General features: G+C 39.6%; 1 protein-coding gene across 1 annotated transcript; it reads left to right on the forward strand.

Moving 5' to 3' along the window:
• The first annotated feature begins 19460 nt into the window (after positions 1 to 19460).
• Positions 19461 to 21207, forward strand: LOC144998917 (heat stress transcription factor A-7a-like). The gene is made up of 2 exons (XM_078958650.1): positions 19461 to 20089; positions 20337 to 21207. Exons 1-2 carry the CDS (start codon positions 19655 to 19657, stop codon positions 21042 to 21044), a joined length of 1143 nt encoding a protein of 380 aa, XP_078814776.1. The 5' UTR covers positions 19461 to 19654; the 3' UTR covers positions 21045 to 21207.
• Positions 21208 to 26389: the final 5182 nt, after the last annotated feature.

The following is a 26389-nucleotide window of genomic DNA, read 5'->3' on the forward strand; positions in this document are numbered from 1 at the left end:
CCAACAGCTCCTGAAGTTGCGTCATGAGCTCCTTCATCTCCGTCGGTGCTAATTGGTAAGGTGCCTTTGCTATCGGTGTTGTTCCTGGTAATAAGTCTATACGAAACTCTAGTTGCCTATCAGGTGGTAATCCAGGAAGATCTTCGGGAAAGACTTCCGGATAATCGCACACAACCGGTATATTCTGCACCTCTTTCTTTTCTTTCTTAGCATCGATTACGAATGCCAAGTACGATGCACATCCCTTGGACAAACATTTCCTGGCTTTTATCAAGGAGATGATTCCAGAACTCACTCTGCGTTTGTCCCCGTACACCATAAATGATTCCTTTCCTGGTGGGTTTATCCTAACTATCTTCTTTCGGCATAATATCTCGGCATCGTTGGCGCTAAGCCAATCCATACCCAAAACGATGTCGAAACCGTTTAACTCTATGGGTAATAGTTCCTCGTGGAATTCGTTTCCGTTTAGGTCAATGACGATGTTCCTAATACGATTACTAACAGGTACGAATTTGCCACTGGCAACTTCTACAATCAGGGCATTATCTAGTTTTTCTACAGGTAATGCTAATTTCGCACTAAATTTATGCGACACAAAGGAGTAGTTGGCTCCGGAATCAAACAGTATATTTGCAGGCAAACCATTTACAAGAAAGGTACCTGAAGCGACATCTGCTGCCTCCTTTGCAGCCTCGAGCGTCATCTGGAAGGCTCTTGCCTTCGGCTTCGGTGGTATGTTGGGTCTTCCTGCCTCCTTCTTCTTCGGGCAGTCCTTCAAAATGTGCCCTTCTTCATTACACCCATAACAGGCCTTCTGGTTAAGGGTGCATTCATTAGCATAGTGCCCAGGCTTTCCGCATTTGTAACAAGTGACCCCTCCATCACACTTCCCAAAGTGCTTCTTCTTGCACTTGTCACACCACTTTGCTTCTAATCCTCCTCCTCTCGAACCAGGTTTCGAGAATCTACTCTTCTTGTTGGACTTCGAGGATCCCTCGAACTTCCGTTTCTCACCGACCTCAGCCCTTTCCATACCTCTTTCCTTTTGTTGGGTCTCCACATTCTTAGCTGCTCGAATAGCTGATTTCAGAGTGGTTGCCATCTTGACTGTTGGCCAAAGTCAGCCGGCAGTCCGTTTGCGAATTTCTCAATTTTAGAAAGTTCGGTTGGAACTAGGTATGGAAACAACTTCATCTTTTCTGTAAATGCAGCAACATAGTCATCGATGCTCATTCTCCCCTTCTTCAAATTTTGGAACTCATTGTTCAGATCAATCAGGTCTATCTCTGAACAGTACGGTGCCTTCAGTTGTTCCAAGAACTCATCCCATGACATTTTCAAGGCTTCTCCTCGTGGCATCGTATCTGCCAATAGCTTCCACCAACTCAAGACTCCAGTTTTCAATTGTCTCACAGCGAAGACAGTCTTCTGCTTCTCATTGCAATCACAGCTCTCAAACACCATCTCCATCTCGGAGATCCAGTCCATAATCTCAACAGGCTTTGGGCTTCCTGAGAGACTTGGTGGTTTTGCACCCAAGAAATTTTTGTACATCCGCCCATCCTTGTTGTTTCTCCCTTCTGGGCCATCCCTTTGCTCACCTTGAGTCCCTATTTGACTCACTTGACGGCTATAGTTCCCTTCCTCAGATGGCTCGGGAACTGGCTCCGTCGGTTCAACATGTATGGTAGGTTCGTCCCTATTCTCGCGGAGCATCCGTCTCATTTCTTCCCTTTGTTCAGCTAGCATCGCCTGGATCATGGCTTGAACTCCAGCCATGGTAACTGGCTCAGGTGCAACTTCTTCAACAATAGGTATTTGCTGAACTACTGGGGGTTGGTTCCTACCTCCATTTGCATTCACGTTTCCGCTACGGGTCCTTGCCATCTTGATCTATACACCGAATAAGGTGAATTCAGATCTTTATTTAGGAGAGAAGTTTTAAATCGTCCTTATCACTCCGAAACGTTTACATGCTAGTTCTAATATCGTAGTCGTACATTTAGAATCCTAAACACATAAGGTTTCCAGATCCGGTCGGCAACAGACCATAGATCCGAACAAAATAATAGCATATCATGCATAAAGCATTTAGCACATATAAGCATTTTAGGCACAATTCCTAAAATAAGCTAGTGCTCACACCTCACAATCATCGCTTAGCATTATAAGTTTAAGTCTAGAAATCCTACAAATTACTAGTTCGCTTAAACTAATGCTCTAATACCAACTGTGACATTCCTAAAATCACGGCCAGAAAAGACCGGTTTTGTTTATACTTTATTTCAAAATCAGATTTATCTTTTAATAGAAGGGTTGCGGAATTTGTCCCAAAACAATAATATGATAAAGATTTATCAAAAGCATTTCCATAGAAATGTATTTCATTAAAAGACTCGGGATGTCATGTTCGTACAGATCAAAAGTATAAACAGTACAATATAAGCCTTACTACATTATTTCATATCTACAGGCCTATATCCGTAATCCCTCGTCCAAAACATCACACCTATGCTCATGCGCCACTACCTGTAATACATAAAACTGAGTGGGTCAAGCTTGGGAGCCTGGTGAGCACATAGGGTTTTCAACCCACAATAAATAAGTTTATTAATTTCATCAATCAACAATAACCCGAATACCCGTTCCAGTTATCCTCACTTTACGTCCCTAAACACCTATCATAAGGGACCTAGCCTAAGGATCATCATCGGGACGGACACTACTGCTAAGGGGATTCCTCAACAATAAATGTCCTAATAGGCAACCATATGGGGGATGGAGTACACCGGTGAACACATCGTTCACAACACCTACAGGTTGCGAGCCTGCTAGTGTTCCACTGGACTGTCTAGAAGAGTCCGTGGTCGTCATCTATACTCTGCTAGATGACTGGATCAACAACAACAACATCGAGGCCTCTCATCATTTTATCACACATCACCTATTACATCTACCCATGTTTTACCCCAACATTTTCGTAGATATAAAATACATATACAGTTTAAATCATTGAAAACATGTATAACAATGTTCATCTAGCATAGATAGCAAGTATTTAGATAATATGCACACAAAGCACATAATTTATATAAAATACTTCATATCTATGTGTAAGTTGAAAGTAACTATGCACTCACCTGATTAGGTGGTGACTCAGCACTCGGACAGCGCTTCGCTACTCTCAAAGTGATATTCCTTCGATAAAACCTAGTATCGATACCACTAGGGTTTAGTCTAATGATAACCGTGACAAATTAATTGTATGACTATTATTATTATTATATAAGTGTTAATAACACTTAATATAACTCATAATAATAGCCCAAATAATTATTTTAAGGACCTAATAACATTCCTATATTAAAACATAAGCTAAACTAAAGATAGGATAGGTACAGCTCACTTATAGTGGGTTTTTCTCGAAAACTGGGCTTCGCTGGAGCATCGTTCCCGAGCCGAAAGGCTCTTTTCTCGGGACTCCAGGAGCCTCGGGGCTTCCTTCGGGTGCTAGGGGGTTTACCTAGGCTTTTAGGGGGGTTAGGGAGCTTAGAGAGAGAGTTTAGAAAGAGAAAGAAGAGGGGTGAGGGGTGAGGAAATGAGGGAACTCGGCACCTCTATTTATAGGGGAGGATTCTGATGGACTCGCCGAGTAGGGGGGACCTACTCGCTGAGTTGGTCCATGTGGTGGCCTTCTGGTGGTGCCACGTGTCCAATTCTGGTGGTGCCACGTCACCCCTATCGCGTGTTAGCCCTCAAACTTAGAAAAATCATAACTTTCGCATACGAGCTCCGTTTTCAACGTTCTTTATATCCACGCGTAGGTAAAATCAAGATCTACAACTTTTGTTTAGACTCTGTTGGCTAATTCTCGACCGATCTCAAATATAACAGTAGGAGGCATTTAGACTGTTAAATGACCGCGAAGAGTTCATAACTCCTTCATACGGACTCCGTTTTCGTCTGTCTTTTTACCGTTGAGTTCCTATGAATGAGATCTTCAACTCTCATTTAGGTCGTGTAAGCCAAAAACCGCTCGAACTAAAATTCGAGTTTCGGGCCGTGCACTGCTAAGCCGAATCTTAGAAAAATCATAACTTCTTCATACGAAGTCAGATTTGGGCGTTCTTTTTATCGATGTTCTTAGTTTAACATATTCTACGACTTTTTTTTAGATTGGTAAGGCTGAAAAGTCTTCTATCGTAAATTCACTATTTACGTCTCCCGGTGCCGTGCCGGTTTTGCCGTAAAACTTCGGCGGGTCATAACTTTTTCGTTATAGCTCGGATTTCGGCATTCTTTATATCTACGGAAACCTTGATACATATTCTACAACTTTGTGTAGAGATATCGGGATTATCTCACACTTTAATTTTGACGCTCATTTTTATTCTTTATTAATTATACATTTATAATTAAATAATAAACACATAAACACACATAATTCACATAATACTCAAATATTTCATATTTATTACTTCAAAAAGAGTTACAATAGTTGACCTAGACTATTACATTGACAAAAATGCTTAGCCCTGAAACCCGGGCGTTACAGCCAAGTTTCGGGAATGGGCACTATTGATTCCACAGTATGCTATTGAAGAGGATATGAGGACAATGAGGTATCATTCCATGTTGAGGGATGATATCTAATAGTTTGTGACCTTTACAGGGTGCAAAACCTTAAATGAGATGGTGGAGAAGGCCCGTGAGTGGGAGATGGAGTTGGAATTCCGCACCAAGCGGAAGCCTAAGCAGGCACAGACAACAGTATGCCAGACTAAAAAGCCTAAGACCTCGGTTTCTTTTAGTAGGGGCCACAGGGCCGTGACCGTTGTGCCAAGTGCAGTAAACTGTATTGTGGGGCTTTTTGAACGACAGGCTCAGGATGCTACGCATGTGGCAAGTCGGGCCACATGGTCAAGTATTTCCCCAAGAAGGGCTTGATTTGTTTCCACTGCAACCGGACCGGCCACAAACGGGCCGACTGTCCAAGGTTGTAGGGAGGAGGAGGAGTAGTGGTGGCACCTGTGCCAGCCACGATAAGGATCACAGGCGGCCACCCTACCAAGGTGGATACTCCTGCAGTGAAGAGCCGCACATTTCAGTTGACTACCGAGGAGGCTCGGGCAACGCCAAACATCACAGCTGGTATGTATTTTATTCCTCCTGTTTGATATTGATTTGTTTTGTTTATACGTATATACATGCTCCTGTATAGGGACCTTTTAGGTCAATGGTATGTCTGCTCATGTTTTGTTCGATTCCGGAGCTACTCGATCATTTGTATCTCTTGTGCTTAGCAAGAAGTTCCGGGGACTTTGGATTCCCTGCTTGAGGTTGAGATTGGGGATGACCGCATTGTGTGTGTTGTAAGGGTGTATCAGTACTGTGTCCTGAATGTGCTTGGGGAGAGGTTTAGTGTTGATCTAGTCCTGATACAATTGCGAGGACTGAAAGTGATTATTAGGATGGACTGGTTAGGGGCCAATAGGGCCATGATAGATTGCGAGCGCCAGCTAATGAGGCTTCGAATCCCAAGTGGGGGAAAAATAGTTATTCATGGAGAGAGGGCCTCGCTGGGGCCAACACTCTGTTCGGCTGCGAGGGCTAGGAGACTTCTTCATCAGGGTTGTTCGTGATTTTTGGCATATATCTCGGATACAAGGGTTGAGACATCATAGGATTTGGGCAGTGTACCGGTTGTATAAGAGTTTCGGGATGTCTTTCCCAAGGTGTTACCTGGAGTACCTCCGGAGATGAAAATGGAGTTTCGCATTGACTTAGTGATAGGTGCTATTCCAATAGCCAAGGCACCGTACCGACTAGCTACGCCCGAGATGTAGGAGCTATCTATGCAGCTTCAGGAGCTATTATACCGATGATTTATCCGTTCAAGCAGTTCCCCGTAGGGAGCACCGATCCTGTTCGTGAAAAAGAAGGACGGGTCACACAGGATGTGCATTGATTATCAGGAGCTAAACAAGTTAATGGTGAAAAATCGTTATCCGCTCTAGAGAATCGATGATTTGTTCGATCAGCTACAGGGTGCATCTTGGTTTTCCAAGATTGATCTTTGGTCGGGGTACCATCAGATGAGGATTCAAGATGAGGATATATCGAAGACAGCTTTCAGGACTCCGTACAAACACGAGCATTATCTGAGGGAAGTATTGGAGACAATGAGAATGGAAAGGCTATATGCCAAGTTCTCAAAGTGTGATTTCTGGTTACGAGAGGTGAAGTTTTTGGGGAACATCATCAACTAGGAGGGTATTTCGGTTTATCTAGCCAAGGTTGAGGCAGTGATGCGGTGGGAAGTACTGAAGAATGCATTTGAGATCCATAGCTTCTTGGGTTTAGCAGGCTATTATCAGAGATTTATCCAGGATTTCTCCAAGATTGTTGTGCCATTGACCTGTATGACCAAAAATAATGTGACTTTCCGGTGGGGCCCAGACCAACAGTCGACTTTCGAGACCTTGCAGTAGAGGTTATGTGAGGCCCCGATTCTAGTACTACCAGAGGGGCTGGATGATTTGGTGATATACTGTGATGCATCGTTCTCAGGGTTAGGGGAGGTATTGATGCAAAAGGGCATGTGATTGGGGGAAGTGGTGTTTGCGCTTAAAATATGGAGGCATTACCTGTATATAGTGTTGTGCACCATCTTTACTGATCACAAAAGTTTGAAGTATTTGGTGGATCAACAGAACCTCAACATGCGATATAGGAGGTGGTTGGATGTACTAAAAGATTATAACTGTGGGATCTTATACTATCCAAGGAAGGCCAACATGGTGGCTGATGCATTGAGCCTCAAGACAGTAGGTTCCCCGATTGGGAACGTTTGTTTGAGGATGACAGTGATCTCTCCCTTGTTGGATATCATCAAGGAGGCTCAAATGGAGGGTTCAAAGAGAGAAAATTGGAAGTTAGAGCGGACACATGGTCAAATTCCTTTGTTTGTCTGGGATGGATGGGGTCTCCTGATCTAGTGTGGCTGAGTGTGGGTTCCAACATCTGGATGGGTGAGGTAAAAGATGTTATAGGAGGCACATAAGTCCAAGTTCTCTATACATCCAGGGGCTACAAAAATGTATAGAGACCTGTGACTAAGTTACTGGTGACCTTGCATAAAGAGGGAGATCGTTTGGTTTGTGGAGCGGTGCTTGACCTGCCAGAAGGTCAAGGCCGAGCATCAGTGGAATCATGGAAAGGTTCAGCTGCTACCCATTCCCATGTGGAAATGGGAAGAGTTCACCATGGACTTCATCACGAAGTTACCGAGGATGACGAGGGGTGTGGATTCCATATGGGTTATTATGGATAGATTGATGAAAAGTTCCCACTTTATTCCAATCTCCGAGAGCATCTCTGCGGAGAAATTAGCAGATATTTATGTGCGAGAGGTGGTGGTTAGGCATGGGGTACCAGTGTCAGTAGTCTCCGACTAGGACGTTCGATTCACATCTAGATTTTGGAAGAAGTTCCACGAGGAACTGAACACTCAGATGCATTTCAGCACAACATACCTGTTGGAATAGTGTCTAAGGCTGCAACTATATTAGGCAAGTATTTGATCCGGTTGTGCATGGTCCTTTTGGGTTACCTTCACCATAGCAACTTGATGGATGATTTGTTGAGAGAGAATAAATATTATAAGGAATAATATATGGTTATTTGATTAATATAAGTCATAGATTAATTGGAATTAATTTGGTGACTTAAAGAGATTAATTAAATAAAGGGGTATAAACTGTCAATTGTTTGATAGTTACACTTTAGACTATAAATCCTTATCCTAGATAGGATGGACGATTTCTAGGGCTTGGATAAGCCAAAATCGTCCATAGGGTTATCTATGGAATGGATTTGGATAGCCTTAAGAGAAGATTATCCAATTAGGGTTTAGGTTGTAACCCTTAAGGAGTCTACAAGTATAAATAGACCCTAGGGGTGAGGGAATTCGACACACCATCTAAAGTAGAGATACTCTGGCCGAATTCCTCCCTTCTCCTCTCTCCTAAATCATCTTGCTTGCTATTGGTGTTTGTAAGCCATTAGAGGAGTGACATTTGTGACTCTAGAAGCTCCAAGACAACAAGATCAACAAGGAACTCAAAGGTATGATTCTAGATCTGTTTCAATGTTGTTATTTAACCAAATTAGCCATTAGAAGTCTTGGATTCAAAGCATGTTTAATTAGAAAGCCTAGATCCAAGCATTAGGGTTTTGCATGCGCACATAGGAAAGTTCTTATGGCTAAAACCCATCAGTGGTATCAGAGCCTAGCTTGGTTTTCTTTAAATTGTTGCTTGATTAACTGAAACAAACCTGCAAAATTCGATTTTGGGTTTATGAGTCATGTACTCGGCGAGTTCCAAAGTGGACTCGGCGAGTAGGCCTGTACTCGGCGAGTCCGAGCGTCTGGATTAGGCAAAACCAGGATTTTTTCATGTTTATCTTATGGAAACTTACCTTAATCATATTAGATCAACCCTAATCCGATTTTTTGATATATATGACTATTATCTTGATCTAATTAAAGATATTTATCGTCTAATAAAATATTTAATTTCCTTATGTGATAAATAATTAATTATTTTGATAATTATCTTAAAAGAAATCTTGGATAAATCAAATAAAGATAATTAGGATATTAATTGTTAATTGGAATTATTTGTTATTTGATCCTTCATGTTTTAAATGTTTAAAACTTACCCTAAAGTTTTGAAATTTATATTTGTGATTAAAAGTTTTAATTCAGACAACTTAAATTTCAAACCCTAGATTTTGAAAAGTTTAAAATGCAACCCTATACTAATATGATATTACTAGAATAATATATATATATATATGTATAACTAAATGCTAGTCTTACCGTTAGTAGGCCTCATTCACGAAGCCGATCTATAAGGTGGGTATAAGGTTGCGGCCTATAAAATGGCGCTTAATGGGTGTACACTCACACCCACCGCTTGCTTGATTGGTGGAGGGTCGTTAGCCGAACGGGTAGGATAGGGCAACCTCATCCTCTCATTAAAAGTACAATAAGAAATACAAAGTAACTACACGTTTTAAAAATTTCCCAATCTTAGTTACTTTAGGAAAAGTGAATTGATGCAATCCCACGAAATTACACTTTGCACCTTGCTAAGAAGTTAGTGGAGCGTGTGTGGTTTACCGGCACACTAATTGGTTCTAAGCGAAGGTGGCAAAGGGTGATTCATTGTTTATCATAGTTCAATGGAGCGTGTGTGGTTTACCGGCACATCGAATAGGTGATTGTTACAATGAAGGCACCATGTGAATTTGCATGGTAATTCACACCTGCTTTGTGATCCTCGGCATCCCAGTCACAAACAAGAGGGGAATATCGAGGTTTAAACATGCCATTGAATAGTTCAATGAATCTCATCCGAACCTAGGAATTCTCAAAAACACTTAGGACTAATAGTTTAAGTTTTGTAATGGAGAATTAGTGAATCGTCATTCACTTACCTTCAATTTATTTGCATGTTAGATTACGGCATCCCTTTTCTAGTATGTAAATGTTATTGTTGGATCCTAGCCCTAATTTTCTTATTGGGTGATAAGTAGGGATTATTATTCTAATCTATCTTTGTCCTTTTTTTCCTAATTGAAGATGTCAAACGCAAACAACGCTGCTGCTAGTTCTTTCACGTTGATGAGCCTTTGCCAAAAGGTCACCTTCGATGGAACGAACTTTAGCGAATGGATAAGATACATTCGCACCATTGCTCGCTATGAGGATAAAGAGTATGTCCTCGATGAAAAGCTCGAGAAAATCAACCCCGAAGTTGCTACTCCCGAAGAAATCACCACCTTTGAAACTCATGAGCGAGATGCAACGAAGGTACATTGCATCATGATCGCCACCATGAACTCCGAATTCCAAAAGTCCTACGACGACATGTATCCATACGAGATGCATCAAGACTTGTTGGAGAGATACCACCAAAACACGAGACAAGAGCGTTACGAGATTTTCACTAACATGATCTCCGCTAAGATGGGTCATGGAGAATCTCTTACCGTGCACCTGCAAAAGATGCAAAGGTATGTCGACCGCCTTCGCAAGTTAAATGTTGACTTTGGTGAAGACTTGGCGATCGACATGGTGCTTCAATCTTTGCCTCCGATGTATAACCAATTTAGGATGACCTACCACATGAACAAAGAAGAGGTCACCCTAAGCAAACTCCAAGGTCTCTTGAGGGTCGCTGAGAGCAACTTCAAGGACAAGTCTGTTGCACCAACTCCCAATCCGTCCGCTGCTCCTGTCTTCGCTATTGGTCAAGGGAAAGGAAAGAAGAGGAAAGCTTCATCGAATAACTATCGCAAGGTGAAAGCCCGAGATGGTGCCTCTTCTAGTGGGACCAAAGTTGATCCCGCTAAGCCCTGCTCCAACCCAAAGGAGTTAGAGTGCCACCACTGCCACAAGATAGGACATTGGAAGAGAAGCTGCCCAGAATACCTGCAAGCAATCAAAGAAGGAAAGATCAAGCCATCTTTCGCAGGTATATACACAATTAAATCTAATGATTCTAATCATGCTATTTCTCGGGTTCTTGACAGCGGTTGTGGTTATCACATTTGTTCAAATGTGCAGGGACTAAGAAGAAGTAGGGATGTGGAGCAAGGAAGGATCAATCTAATCATGGGGAACAGAAGATCGTCGCCTGTGACCAAGATTGGAGTGTATTCTTTAGTGCTTAGGAATAGTTTGGTTTTAGATTTGAACAATTGTTGCTATTCGCCAGAAATGGCTAGAAACATCATTTCATTTCATGGTTTATATAGACAAGGATTTAGATTTTCTTTTAATAATGAGAATGGTTCTATTTTGACTTATCTAAATGGTGTCTTTTACTTTGAAGCTATACCATGTAATGGAATATATGAAACTGTTATGATTGTTGATAACTTAGGAAATGATGTTTTGAATATTGATTCTTCCACTAGTATGGATAAATCATCCTTGTGGCATTGCCGTCTTGGACATGTCAACAAGAAACGCATAGCCCAACTCCAAAAGGATGGAGTGTTTGAGTCATTCGACCTTAGGGAAGATGACACATGCGAGTCTTGTTTACTTGGAAAGATGACTAAGTCACCCTTCACGAGTACTTGTGAAAGGGGTGAGGGGCTATTGGACCTAATACATACCGATGTATGTGGACCCTTTAGATCAACCACGAAGGATGGGAACCGCTTCTATGTGACTTTTACCGATGATTATAGTAGATATGGGTATATCTACTTAATCAAGCAAAAGTCAGACACCTTTGAAAAGTTCAAAGAGTTCAAGAATGAAGTGGAGAATCAATTGGGCAGGAAAATCAAGATGCTTCGATCCGATCGAGGAGGAGAGTACCTAAGTCTTGAATTCCACGATTATCTCTAGGAGTGTGGAATAGTTTCACAATTGACGCCTCCTAGGACACCGCAGTTGAATGGTGTGGGAGAAAGGCGTAATCGGACCTTATTGGATATGGTTCGCTCTATGATGAGTCGTGCTTTACTACCTATCTTCTTTTGGGGGTATGACTTAGAGACTGCCGCCCATATCCTTAACCGAGTCCCTACTAAGAAGGTTGCCAAAACACCTCACGAGATGTGGACGGGGAAAGCTCCCTCGTTGGCACATATCAAGGTTTGGGGTTGCGAGGCTTTCGTAAGACGATATACTCATGACAAGCTTGAACCTCGAAGTGAGCGATGTATTTTCATCGGCTACCCGCAAACATCCTTTGGATATCTCTTCTATAGACCGAAAGACAATGTTGTCTTTGTTGCGAGGAGAGGAGTTTTCCGAGAGCGGGAACTCATAAGCCAAGGAGACAGTGGGAGGCAAATCGAACTTGAAGAAATTCAAGAGTCGATAGATGAAGGAACCTCTACCGCTGGCATTCAACCCGAGGAGGAAACTTCGGTTGAACCGATTGACGAATCCTTACCTCTCAGACGTTCCGATAAATTTAGAGTTCAACCCCAGTTTTATGGTTTTCATATTACTACCGAAGGGGACACGTATATTAGTGATGGTACACTAGTAAATCTTGATGAACCTAATAGCTATAAGGAAGCCATGGCAGGCCCGGAGTCTGCGAAATGGAAAGAGGCAATGGATAGCGAGATCCAATCCATGTACGATAACCAAGTTTGGAATTTGGTTGATTATGTGCCCGAACGTAAGACCGTTGGGTGCAAATGGATCTTCAAGAAGAAGACCGACGTGGATGGGAACGTACACACATATAAAGCGCGATTGGTCGCGAAGGGCTTTACTCAAACTCCCGGTGTTGACTATGATGAGACCTTCTCACCAGTTGCGAAGATTAAATCTATTAGAGTGATGCTAGCAATTGCCGCATTTCATGATTATGAGATTTGGCAAATGGATGTCAAGACCGCTTTCCTTAACGGAAAGTTGGCTGAGGATGTTTACATGGCTCAGCCAGAGGGGTTTGTGGATCCGAAGCATCCGAATAGAGTGTGTAAGCTTGAGAAGTCCATTTATGGACTTAAGCAAGCGTCTCGCAGATGGAATCTTTGCTTCGATGAGAAAGTCAAAGAGTTTGGATTTGTACGAAGCGAAGACGAATCTTGTGTATATGTCAAAGCCAGTGGGAGTATAGTAACCTTTCTCGTTCTATATGTCGATGACATATTACTCATAGGGAACGACATCCCGACTCTGCAGGAGGTTAAGTCCTGGCTCGGGAAGTGCTTCGCTATGAAGGACCTCGGAGAGGCTTCTTACATTTTGGGAATAAGGATAGTAAGAGAAAGAAGTAAGAGACTAATTGGACTTAGTTAGAATACTTACTTAGAGAAGGTACTAAAACGTTTTAGTATGGAAAACTCAAAGAAGGGAGAACTACCGATACAAGGAAATGCCAAGTTGAGTAAGACTCAAAGTCCGAGTACCGAAGCTGAGATAGCAGAAATGAGCCGAGTACCATACGCTTCCGCAGTTCGCTCAATCATGTACGCTATGACTTGTACTCGCCCTGATGTAGCCTTCGCTTTGAGCATGGTTAGCAGATACCAAGGGAACCCTGGAAAAGCACATTGGATTGCGGTGAAGAACATCCTTAAGTACCTTCGGAGGACGAAAGAATGGTTCTTAGTCCTTGGAGGGAGTGATGACTTGAAGGTGCGAGGGTATAGTGACGCCAGCTTTCAGACCGACAGGGACAACTATCGTTCGCAGTCGGGCTGGGTCTTTACCCTAAATGGAGGAGTAGTGACATGGAAAAGTTCCAAGCAGGAAACCGTAGCTGATTCAACGTGCGAATCAGAGTACATCACAGCGAGCGAAGCGTCGAAGGAGGCAATATGGCTAAAGAACTTCATTGGTGATCTTGGAGTTGTGCCGGCCATAAAGGAGCCCATGGAGATTTTCTGTGATAACGAAGGTGCGGTTGCCTTGACCAAGGAACCGAGGGATCATGGTAGATCTCGACATATCGACAGAAAATATCACTTCATTAGACATCGTGTAGAAGAAGGACAACTCATAGTGAAGAGGATATCATCAGAAGATAACCTAGCAGATCCGCTTACGAAGGGACTGAGTAGGGTTAAGCACTTGCAGCATGCTAGGAGTATTGCGCTGAAGGATGATATTAGTATAGATTAGATAGTATTAGAAACGTATAATAGATAAATGTAATTAACATTTGATGATTAAATAAAAGAGTTTTATTTATGAGTAAAGTTACTGTCACATGTTAATTGTTTAACTATTGTTTCACTTTGCATGTTTTGACTTCCAGAATAATTGAGTTTATTAGGAATAATCGAATTATTCAAATGGTCCACAATCGTTCATATGTTGGGAGTAGATCTGAGTGAAGATTGTCATGAATTGGTGTGTAGAATGTCTAAATGGTGTTAGACATAGCAAGGGTTGCTGCAACATTCATGAGTGCTTATGAACTGGTTTTGAGCATTGGAATAAACTCGCGCTTGCTGGAATCACTTTATGGAATACGAGATAAAAGGTGATCGCAAGACGATAATATCATATAGTCTTAAAACCTAGATATATGGTTTATTATTTGTTAATCGATTGTACATTGATAATGCGAAAACGCATCAGTAAGTTGGTGTTATAAAAAGCATTGTTGTGATAGTTGGTTAATGAATAAGTAAATGCATATAAGTCGAAGTTTATCTGTAAATTTTATCCTAAGAGGGTAGAAGAGATATCTTGGCCACTCGATGATTGATTTGACTTATGTGCCGGGCCCGGTCAGAACTGAATTGATGTGTTTGATTAAGTTCTATGTCAAATAAATCGGAGATCGAGAAATTAAGTGCTTGACTAACCATTCCATAGGATTGTCGGCATGATATCTAACAGAGGACTGTAAGATCCCTTATCTAAAGGACAAGATTGATTAGATCAGAGTTGACAGCGTCTTTGAGAGCTACGATTGCAAACCGAATTGTACTTATATAGTTACTAGACTTATCCAAGTGGGAGACTGTTGGAATAGTGTCTAAGGCTGCAACTATATTAGGCAAGTATTTGATCCGGTTGTGCATGGTCCTTTTGGGTTGCCTTCACCATAGCAACTTGATGGATGATTTGTTGAGAGAGAATAAATATTATAAGGAATAATATATGGTTATTTGATTAATATAAGTCATAGATTAATTGGAATTAATTTGGTGACTTAAAGAGATTAATTAAATAAAGGGGTATAAACTGTCAATTGTTTGATAGTTACACTTTAGACTATAAATCCTTATCCTAGATAGGATGGACGATTTCTAGGGCTTGGATAAGCCAAAATCGTCCATAGGGTTATCTATGGAATGGATTTGGATAGCCTTAAGAGAAGATTATCCAATTAGGGTTTAGGTTGTAACCCTTAAGGAGTCTACAAGTATAAATAGACCCTAGGGGTGAGGGAATTCGACACACCATCTAAAGTAGAGATACTCTGGCCAAATTCCTCCCCTCTCCTCTCTCCTAAATCATCTTGCTTGCTATTGGTGTTTGTAAGCCATTAGAGGAGTGACATTTGTGACTCTAGAAGCTCCAAGACAACAAGATCAACAAGGAACTCAAAGGTATGATTCTAGATCTGTTTCAATGTTGTTATTTAACCTAATTAGCCATTAGAAGTCTTGGATTCAAAGCATGTTTAATTAGAAAGCCTAGATCCAAGCATTAGGGTTTTGCATGCGCACATAGGAAAGTTCTTATGGCTAAAACCCATCAATACCACCCTCAGACAGATGGCCAGAGCGAGAGGATGATCCAGATACTTGAGGATATGCTTCGGGCATGCGTGTTGGATTTTAGGCGAAGTTAGGATACATACCTCCCACTACCAGAGTTTTCATATAACAATAGTTATCATGCTAGTATCGACCAACCTATGTTTGAGATGTTGTATGGTCGGAGGTGTAGGACCCCGGTCTACTGGGGTGAGGTTGGACACCGAGTCATGGGGAGCACCGAGGTAGTACTCAAGACTACCGGGTTGATTCAGCAGGTGTATGACCGACTACGAGTTGCACAGAGCCGTTAGAAAAGCTATGCTGAGTGGCGTCGATCATATCTTCAGTTCAGGTGGGGGACTTTGTGTTACTAAAAGTGTCGCCATGGAAGGGAGTCATTAGGTTCTGGAAGAGGGGCAAGTTAGGGCCTCAATATATTGGCCCGTTCATGATTTCGGCCCGGGTGGGTTAGGTGGCTTACTGTTTGGATCTATCAGACGAGCTTAGCCAGATACACAACACCTTCCACGTGTCCCAGCTTCGGAAGTGTGTCACAGATGAGGCCGCAATCGTTTCTCTGGATAACATTCAAGTGGATGAGAGCCTGAACTACATTGAGAGGCCGATTGCGACTCTGGATAGGAAGACCAAGGTCCTTCGTAAGAAAGAAGTGAAGTTAATGAAGGTGCAATGGTAGCACCAAAGAGGCTCCAAATGGATATAGGAGCCAAAAGAAGAGATGCGAGATCACTACCCAGATTTGTTTGCGTCAATGGACTTCGAGAACGAAGTCTATTTCAAGTGGGGAGATTTGTAATGCTCATTTCAAGTATCCATTACTTTTCAGAATTGTAGGGTTTTAGACTGGAACTCGACGAGTTGGGAAACTCCAACTTCTCGAGTAGAGATCAATTGTGGGACGTGGGGTTTAAGATCTATTCGACAAGTTGGAAGGCCCAACTCGACGAGTAGGCGCTGTAAATGAAAACCCTAATTTTCAGGGATTTGCACCCTATATAATCTCCTTAAGACTTTGAGGCTAACCTTCCATCAGCCTCTAAACCCTAAGAACGTTAGTGCAAAACCCTAATCTCTATTTTCTCTAATATTGTGAGTTAGAGTGACTTTTGGAGCTTAAGAAGAAGAAGATAGTGAGAAGGATGAGAAGATCCATCAAACAAACCCTCACTCTCGAGCTTGACCATCTTGCAGGCTATTGTAAGCACTTAAAACTCGATTTTTATCTTAGAGTATGGCTAGATCTTGAGTTTACTCTTCATTTCCTATCATTCTTGTCGATTGCATGCATGGGGTTCATAAAGTTTGCAACTTTATGAATCTCCAAGGAAAAATGGTCCCATGATGGGCTAGATCTAGCTTTTGGTCAAGCATGGATGCCATGCATGGATTTTAGGGTATATTTTCCCTTCTTTGGCCATTTTGACTTCAAGAGATGCATTGGACATGCATGTCCATAAAGTTCCTATCTTTGGAACATTTTGAGGATTAGAACTTCTTCTAGAAAGGAAGGATTCCAGATCCCTAGAGTTTTGAACCATATGGCTGAGCTTTTAAGCTTTCCAACCCTTGCTAAGGGCTTTAGAGCATTTAGAGTGGTTCTAGATGATAAAGTTGGAAACTTTATCCTTTTAGACACCTTTAAATTTCAGATCTAATCCCTAGAGTTCCTACAATCAAAGTATCATCCGAATGTGCAAACAGGGGAAAACTCGATGAGTTGCTTTGGCAACTCGACGAGTTGGGCTGGGTTTCCCTGTCTACTGGATATTAAGTAAAATCGACGAGTTGATGGGATATCTCGGTGAGTTGGCTAGGGTTTTCCTGGTTTTCTGGACTCTGAAGGAACTTGACGAGTTGCTAGATGCACTTAACGAGTTGGGGTCAACATGGACTATTAACCTTGACTATTGACTTGGACTTTGACCAGGGTTAACCAAGTGTGACTTTGAGGGTGTTTTTGGTATTTTTGAAGTTTGAAAAAAATTATTCACATGATGATTGTAGGCAGTTAAGTTGGAGTTGCGCGTGGGGACTTATCTGATCTTATCTTATCAGTTCAACATTTTTTAGAGGTGAGTCTTCACACCATACCAATAAGTCGAATGCACCAAGGCCAACCCATTTTATGATATGTGGTATACTAGTTGATGTAGTGTTATATGGCATGATTGTTGGTTATATGCTAGGAGGTATGCTAGTTGTGTATGTGGTATACTTGTATGAAAGACCATAGGAGAGCCCATGACACTTAGATGTAAAACCATGTGGAGAGCCCATGGCTTTCTTATTAAAGACCATAGGGGAGCCCATGATAGTTGGATGTAAGACCATGTAAAGAGCCCATGGCTTTCTTATTAAAGACCATGGGGGGAGCCCATAGCACTTAGGTGTAAGACCATGTGGGGAGCCCATGACATCCTGAAGTAAGACCTTAGGGGAGCCCACGACATCCTTATATGTTTGTATGCATGACTTAGGTGGTTTATGTAACTTTTATAGCTAATATGGATTATGTGATTACATGGATTGTGTGGGGTTTGTTCTGGGGAACTCACTAAGCATTAGCTTATAATTTATTGATTTGTTTCAGGTACATCTGAGCCTAAGGGAAATGGCAAGGCTTGATGGTGTGGCACACAATATCTAGCATTTGTTTTCCTGGGACACTTTGATATTGAAATAAAATGTTGATGTTATGGATTTTGAAAACAATTGTCAATGTTACTTCGTATTTTGTGGGAGTGTTTTGGTTAATTAAAAATGAAAAATTTATTTGAAAAAAATTAGTTCGTTACAAATATAAAGTATGTATTACCAAAAGAAAAGGTGAAGGATTGAGGAAGTTCCACTTGATTAGCTAGGATTTTCTTCTCTCTTCATTTAGCGATTGAAAGATGATCGTAGAGTTGTGAATGAATGATTTTGAAAAATCAATGGAATTAACGATGTTGGTGAGTGAGCTTTTTGTTGTTGGGTTTGATGACGACGAAGAAAACACATCCGCCTGAACCCAACCACACACACATGTCGACATATACATAACTCATAAATGCATAATAAATTAAGAATGTTTGTTTGTTTTTGTTTTTGTTTTTTTTCATGGTTTTCATTATTTACAAATATTTTTTTGTTGGTTATGAATGATTTTGTTTAACATTAGCATTTTGGTTGTACATCTGACTCTAAAACTTATTCACTTATTATTTAGTTTTAACTAGTCTAGGTCCGCATTTATCCGGAATCGGTACTGCATTTTATATTTCGGTCCGATCTTTGGTCCTAAAACTGCTCCTAGTAAAAACTGATATCCTTTGGTTCCCTTCTGACCAATGTTCTAAAAAGTTTTCCATGGCTCCGCCTTGGCGTGCCACGACTCCAAGACTTGCACCTGCCGCCAAGCTTTACCAAAATGCCGCATTAACTCATATATGTGTATAAAAATGAATAATAGTTGAAAATACATATAAAATATTAATTATATAGAAAGTTGCCGCCTTAACTCACGTCTTACAAACATCATGACACGCCAATGCTCGGAAAATCTTGAGACTTGACAATACCGCCAAATCACGCATTACGTTATTTAGAACCTTGCTTCCGACTCTCGATAGCCCAAATTTAAGTTTACTCCTACTAAATTTGTTTGGATTTCAGGATGAGTTTAACAAAAATAGTCGAGAAGGAAGTTCAACTAGCAAGGGCTTGTAATAACATGTGTTATATTGTTCTTAACCGGAGATATGTATAATAAATTCTTAGAAATTTTATTTTGTAAGCAAATTAAAAAATAATTGTAATAACATGTGTTATATTGTTCTTAACCGGAGATATGTATAATAAATTCTTAGAAATTTTATTTTGTAAGCAAATTAAAAAATAATTAAATAGAGTCTAGGAAAAAACATCCAATCTTCCAAAACATGATCACATGTGCTATATATATATATATATGTGTTTACAATATTATCCAAGTCTTCTATATATGTGTTTACAATGTTATCCAAGTCTCGAGCAATTTTATTTGTAAGAAAATGGATATTAGAAAATTTCATATTCTTTTCCAAAACATGTCATTATCTTCATGAATTTATGAGGGGTCTAAAGTGTATACCATATAAAAAGTGAAGGGGACATGGATTAAGTAGGTCCAAGCAACACATACATGTCTTAAATTTACCCTATACAAATGGCAACATCTCCATGAGCCTTTCGACACCTCTCTCTCAGCTTCCTTTCTTCCTCACCACCGCTAACCACCGGCAACCATCCTTCTTATACCAACAATCACACCCACTCATAACAAAATAAAACTCTATCCTTTTGCTCCAAAACACACACACACACAGACACTTTCTGTGTTTTCATGGAAGGAGGTAAAGAAACCATTCAGGTTGAAATGGACACCGGCGACGGTGGTGGTGGTCAAGATTTCTTAACAATCAAAGAAGAACCCATGGTGGGTTTCGGTGGAGATTTATCAGAAGGTAAACTGAAAATCAAAGAGGAACCCATGTCGGTTTATGATGATCAAGTTGATTTTCTTGGTGGTGGATGTTTGTCGAAATCTCCGGTGTGGGTCGCGAGACCGATCGAGGGGCTGAGAGACGGTGGACCACCGCCGTTCCTGAAGAAAACATTTGAAATGGTGGACGACCCAAGAACAGATTCGATCATATCATGGAGTGATTCCAACAAAAGCTTCATTCTTTGGGATCCTCATAAGTTTTCTACGGATCTTTTGCCACGAAGATTCAAACACAATAATTTCTCTAGCTTTGTTCGCCAACTCAACACTTATGTAAGTAATCCTTATTCCTTCTTCGATCATCTTGCTCCTCTTTTTCGCATTTATCGACACTTGGTGCCAATAAGTTTGACCTTTGGTCAGCTTAAAAACAGCAAAACAAAACAAAACATGTTCTTAAAGGGTTTAAGCTCAATTTTCAAAATTTATGAAGTTTACAATGCAAACTTGACTCTTGATGTTGGTTGATTTAAAGTCAGATTCGACATATTTTGACTTGATTATTGCTGAAATTTTATAGAGGTTCAAGAAGATCGATCCAGATAGATGGGAGTTTGCAAACGAGTTATTCCAAAAGGGTAAGAAGCATTTGTTGAGAGACATCAAAAGGAGGACAAATCAGACACAAATCATACAAAAACAACCCGAACTCGAACCCCAAACGAATTCAACAATCGAATCCGAGCTCAAAATATTGAGAAAAGATAGAACAGCACTCAGACAAGAAATCTTGAAAATGAAACAGCAACAAGAGACCACTGACAAGCATTTACAGATGGTCAAAGAGCGTATGCAAAGAATGGAGTTCAAGCAACAACAGTTATTAGTTTTCATGTCGAAAGCCTTCAGAAATCCGACTTTCGTTCAGCTTTTGCAGCATCTCGTGCAAAAACAAGAACCGGATAGTGTTGAAATGTGCAAAAAACGGAAGCTTGAGAACATGCTAAGCACCGAAGAACTCGACCGAGTTCAAGAAGTATGGAATATGATTGAACCTGACATGCACACTGTGTTGTCTTCTGATGAATCAGCAACGTTTCAAGATCAAAAGACTAGTGATCAGAGATCTGGAGTGAAATGTTCAGATTACAATTCTGAGAACTTCATATTGTGGGAGAAACTAATGGAGGATGAGTTGATATTTGGAGATGAGTCGGGTAAGGAACAATCGGAAACTTATCTCCAAGAATGGGAAGAATTAATCCCAAAATCTGATCCGTTGGTATAACATTTGTGAGCGGATTTTTTGTTAACATACCGGCGATCAATGGTAGGCATAGATGAAGAAACAAATGAGTACATAGTTTTTGGGTTTTGTTTTGTTTGGTTTTGTTGTGTGTTTAGGATCTTGTAGAAATAATAACGTGTTATAAAGGGAGTTTTGATGTGGAGTTCACTTGTTCTTTGTCGAAATGATGCAGAACGAAAGGAAATATGCAATTGTAAAGGGGTGAAATGGCGGTTTTGTTTGTGGAGGAGGCTTTTTCAAGCTATTTGTTTTTTTTTTCAAACAAAAAAGTTCTGAATGAAAAAAAGGTTAGGCAAAGTTCTTCAAGAATGAAAAAAGCTTAAGCTATTGGAGGAGCTTTCTTTTGAAAAAAAGCTTAAGCTATTGGCTATTGGATGAGCTTTTTTAAAATAAAATAAAAGTAATTAATCTATACAAATAAAATAAAAATAATCAAACTGATCAAAAAGCATTTTTGTTGTTCTTCTACTGCGGGGAATTATTTTATTTTATTTTTTTTTTTTTTTTTTTAGTTATTGTTTTCTATTATTGGCTTGGTAATGAGTTTTTTCATATTCTGCAAGTTTTAAAGACTATGGTGTGGCATTATGTATACATTTACCTATTCTTTGTCATCTTAGCATCAACATTATCATTTTTTTTTTCATTTAAGAAACAATCGTCTCTCCTCATCCATTAAACATAGTGTATACAAAATGAAAAAAAGATATAGAGAAAATTGTGGTCGGTTTCGACATCAAAATAGAGTGGTTTTTACTGGGAGTTGTGTTTGCGAGAGAAAAGCCGGTTAGTGAACACGACGGTCTCTCTCTCTCTCTCTATATATATATATATATATATATATATATATATATATATATATATATATATATATATCCTATGAGAACTACGGTTATAAAAATAATTAATTTGTTATAGTTAAAATTCATAATTATTAATCCATTATTTTAAATAAATTATTAATTAAACATAATTTTCTAGTTTTTCAATATGATGAATTTAAATTTCTTCTGAGATCAAATCAATAATTGTCTAACTTATTATGAATATTACTATCTTTTAAAAAATAAAAAATGATTAGAAAATAAAAAAAGGCAATAATAACTTTTCTTTTATAAATATATATATATATATATATATATATATATATATATATATATATATATATATATATATATATATATATCATCAATGAACTCTTAAAACAAATGAACTCTTAAAACAAGAGCGAACCAACAAACTATATATCCTTTTTTTTTTCCATTGAGCGACACCCACATCAGCCTCTTCTCTCTTGAAGATCGATCATAGGTTTTCTCCCTCTTTTCTCAGCCTTTCCAATTGATCTCAACCCTTCCCTTCTCCCTTCAATCGATCATAGGTCCGTCTTCTTCTTTTTCTCAAGTTTCAATTCGATTGTAAGGAATACTGAAGAACAGAGTGGATAGTTAGAGATGGTACAATGAATTGCACCGAGATTTTTAATTGTTTAAAAATAGAGATTCATGTAGAATGGTGTTGAGAATAATGTTGATATTGAACGTGAAATAGGAGAAAAAAGTAATGCATCAATAAAATGCGTATGTTTTTTTTTTTTTTTTTTTTTTTCAAAGCTTCATTTCCAGTCATACCCCTCAACAAATTCACCTTTCATTTCCTTCTTAAAGCATGCTTGAAGCTCAAACTACCCCCTCATGGCCAATTGCTTCACACCCATCTTACAAAAACTAGGTTCAATACATATATATATATACACCACTGCATCCCTCACCGACATGTGCGTCAAGTTTCAATTCATGGAAAGCGTACTCAAGGTGTTCAACAAAATTACTGAACCAAATACAACATTGATCAACGTTGTCATATATGGGTTTTCCCAAAACGGGTATTATAAAAACTCTTTAGTATGTGTTAGCGAGTTTGGACTTAACCTGATTCTGCCACTATTGCTAGTATATCAGGTTCAAAAAATGAAGAAAACAGAGAATTTGATAGCTTTAATGATGCAAACAAGGTATTGTTGGGAAATAATTGTATGAAGCAGAAGACTTTTTACGTGTATCAGATGGAGAAACAATTTTATTCTTAAAGTTCTTGCTTATAGGCGACTTTGAGAAATTCTCTTTAATCATACGGTACATGGGTTGAAGAAGGATAATGTTTGGTTTGGCCTGATTTCCTATTCTTGTTTGATTATTGGGTTATGGTAGGATCATATATTTGACTATCTATAGGGTCTAGTGTTATGTATGAGCGTTATACTGCTTTGTCTGAGGCTGCTACTACTACAGCCACTGCAGCCCTTACGGCTGTAGGAATTGGATCGGGTTGGGTTTTTCAGTATTAGGACATTGACAATATAAAGCCCCCAACTTTGGATGGGGTGCATGACCCGATCATTTCCATGAGTTAGCTATATAATGTGGATGGGTATTTCTTCATGTGTTCTTGCCTAGCTGACCAAAAGGTCAGGTGCGCTCTGAAACTTCTAAGGGATAGAGTGAAGGGTTGGTGGAGGCTTGCTACTAGTTTATTTTATGTTGAGCAGAGAGCTTTTGTGTCTTGGGAGCAGTTCTCAGAGATGCTTCTCTCTCGATATGTACCGTTGGTAGAGCGTGAAAGGTTGGCCAAAGAGTTCCTGGATTTGAGGCAGGATATGGAGTTGGTGACGCAAATTACCAAGATTTTCACAGAGAGGGCTATGTTTTGTCCTAAGTTTGTTGCATCTGAGAAGGATCAGATGACCCGTTACTTAAGCATACTCAAGATGGAGATCAGACAGTTTGTTTCCACCCAGCACTAAGGTTCTTTTTTGGAGATGTAGGAGGCTACCAGGCGGCATGAGATTAAGATTGATTTGCAGACGAGGGATCATAGATCGACCCTGGCGTAGTCGCAGCCTACGCCAAAGCGGTTTAAGACCGCTGATGTCAGATCTGGGGGTCGGAAGGACCGAACTTGTGGAAAGTACGACAAGGTGCATGAGGGTGCTTGCCGATCATCTTTTGGGTGCTATAGTTGTGGCCGACAGGGCTATATGGCGAGGGATTGCAGCTAGCAGGCCCCATCACTCAGTTCCAAGATTTGTTATCATTGCGCCCAAGTTGGCCTTATGAAGGCCAACTGTCCCTTGCTCGATGCTAGGATATCTCAGGGGTTTGCATTTAATGTAAGGTCAGACACATATCCATACAACTATACTATGATAAAAACATATACAACTATACTAGAATGAGAACATATACAATGGCACTATGAGGAGTAAAAATACATTACATATACAAGTATACGATAACATAAATGTGATCCACTGTATCGGAGCATGCCTTCATTGTCATAGCCCGAGTTGTAACCAGAATCTCCTGGAGGGAGAGCATAAGTTTGCGTATGGATCTATACTGGATTGATTATCCTACACCTTGCTGCTAGCTACAGCCGGACCTGCAGGTCTGCGGGTGCCAAACATCATACCTTTTGACGACTTACATTGTCGTTTTTTCTGTTGATAGTGTGGTACAATTAATCACATAATACCTTGATATAAATCCGCTTTGAAGTAGTTAGTACAGTAGTAGTTCCTATAATACAAACTAGAATACCACATTAATTTACCCTTTACATTTATATTGTGATTATTTCATTTAAACATTAATGTACAACCTATATTTTGATAATGATAGTTACACTTCGGAAAATTACACGCTTTTACATGGAACAAACATACAAAACAGTTGCGCCTTGGTAGAAGGCTAGTTTTAGTAGAAAATATAGGATTTTCTAGGTGTTACAAACTTTTACAAACACTTACAAACATTCACATACTTTGACTGCAAACGTCTACAAACTCGTACTTGAAACAACGTTTCAAATATTTTGATACAAACACGGACACTAAATACTTATGAACTCACCAGCTTTAATGCTGATAAACTCTTTCGAAATAACTTGTATTCTGAGGTCATCAGTAGACAGGTACCGATGTCAGCTTTTGAGATGATGGAGCGCATACAAGACTCATCTTATATTTTGATTCTTATTTTGGTGTCTTATATACTACAAAACACACTTGTATTAAAATTATATATTTAATGCAATGGATGATGTTGTTTACTAGTTTACTATTATACTGTGTTGTGATACTATACATGATGTCGTCCGCCCCAGAACGTTTCCGCAGCTCTCGGTTTTGGAGTGTGACATCAAGTTTGAATTTAGTGAGGTGTTTAAGGTGATATTTCCAAATAGTATACTTTGTATACCAAACAGACCCTAACACCGATATGATCCTATCCGATTGTTCATTACTTGATAGATCTTGATGTACACATTGGGATTAGAAAAAAAACTGGACTATCATTAGTCACCAAGAATGTAAGACTGAGACTTAGTGATATTCTTACCTATGTTACATCATAGGAAAAGCTAAGTGCTAAGGCGAAGTTCTGCCGAAATTCCCAGGCATCCACTTTTAATAGGTGAGTGCAAAGTTACTTTCATCTTACACATAGATACGAAGTATTTATATAATTGAATGGTATATGTGTTTATGTAAAAGGATTTATGTGTTAGATGAATTATTATAACAATAAGTTTTATATCATTTATGTCGTATATGAATTTTCAGAAATATAATACATTGGGTAATGTGAGATTAGAATGATAAGATGCCATAGTATGACGAGAATTAAGATGCTATAGTATGATGAGAGATGAATGTGATAGGATTTCATAGTACATTGAATGATGAATATGACAATAAAATGTCACGAATTTAATGGTACTAATGTACTAACGATGTAGAAATGGTACTAGTGTATTAACAATGTACAAATGGTACTAGTGTATTAACGGTGTACGAATGTTACTAGTGTACTAAAGATGTAGTCATCTAACAAAGTATATGTGAAAACCACCATACTATTCAATACAATACCATGGAACATGGGAAGGTTTGTAACATGTACGTGATGGACTTTGTGCCCATTTGATGTACTCTACTTCACATTGATACGTATTGCGGAGAAATCCCTAAAATAGTATTGTCAGTAACGATGTATAAGATGATCCTTAGGAAATATCCTTATGAATGAAAATAGAAAAAAACCTACTGTCATATATTGCAAAGACATCCTTGAGACAATATTGTTAACAACAATGACTATGATACCCGTAGGATGGATCCTTAGGGAAGATTAAAGAAGAAAATAGGGATAGATAATCGGGTTAATTGTTTGATAATTAAACATATTAACTACATTATTGTGGGTTGAAAATCCTATGTACTCACCAGGTTTCCCCACCCGACCCACTTAGATGCTTTATAT

This window comes from Lactuca saligna, chromosome 5 (assembly GCF_052625555.1).
Source record: "Lactuca saligna cultivar CGN05327 chromosome 5, ASM5262555v1, whole genome shotgun sequence".
In the NCBI taxonomy this organism is placed as follows: domain Eukaryota; kingdom Viridiplantae; phylum Streptophyta; class Magnoliopsida; order Asterales; family Asteraceae; genus Lactuca; species Lactuca saligna.

What these genes read in the sequence shown, in the direction of transcription:
- LOC144998917 (XM_078958650.1), top strand. Translation starts at nt 19,655, where the DNA reads ATGGAAGGAGGTAAAGAAACCATTCAGGTTGAAATGGACACCGGCGAC. An exon ending in TTCGCCAACTCAACACTTAT is followed by an intron (nt 20,090 to 20,336) that starts GTAAGTAATCCT and finishes GAAATTTTATAG; the next exon opens with AGGTTCAAGAAGATCGATCC.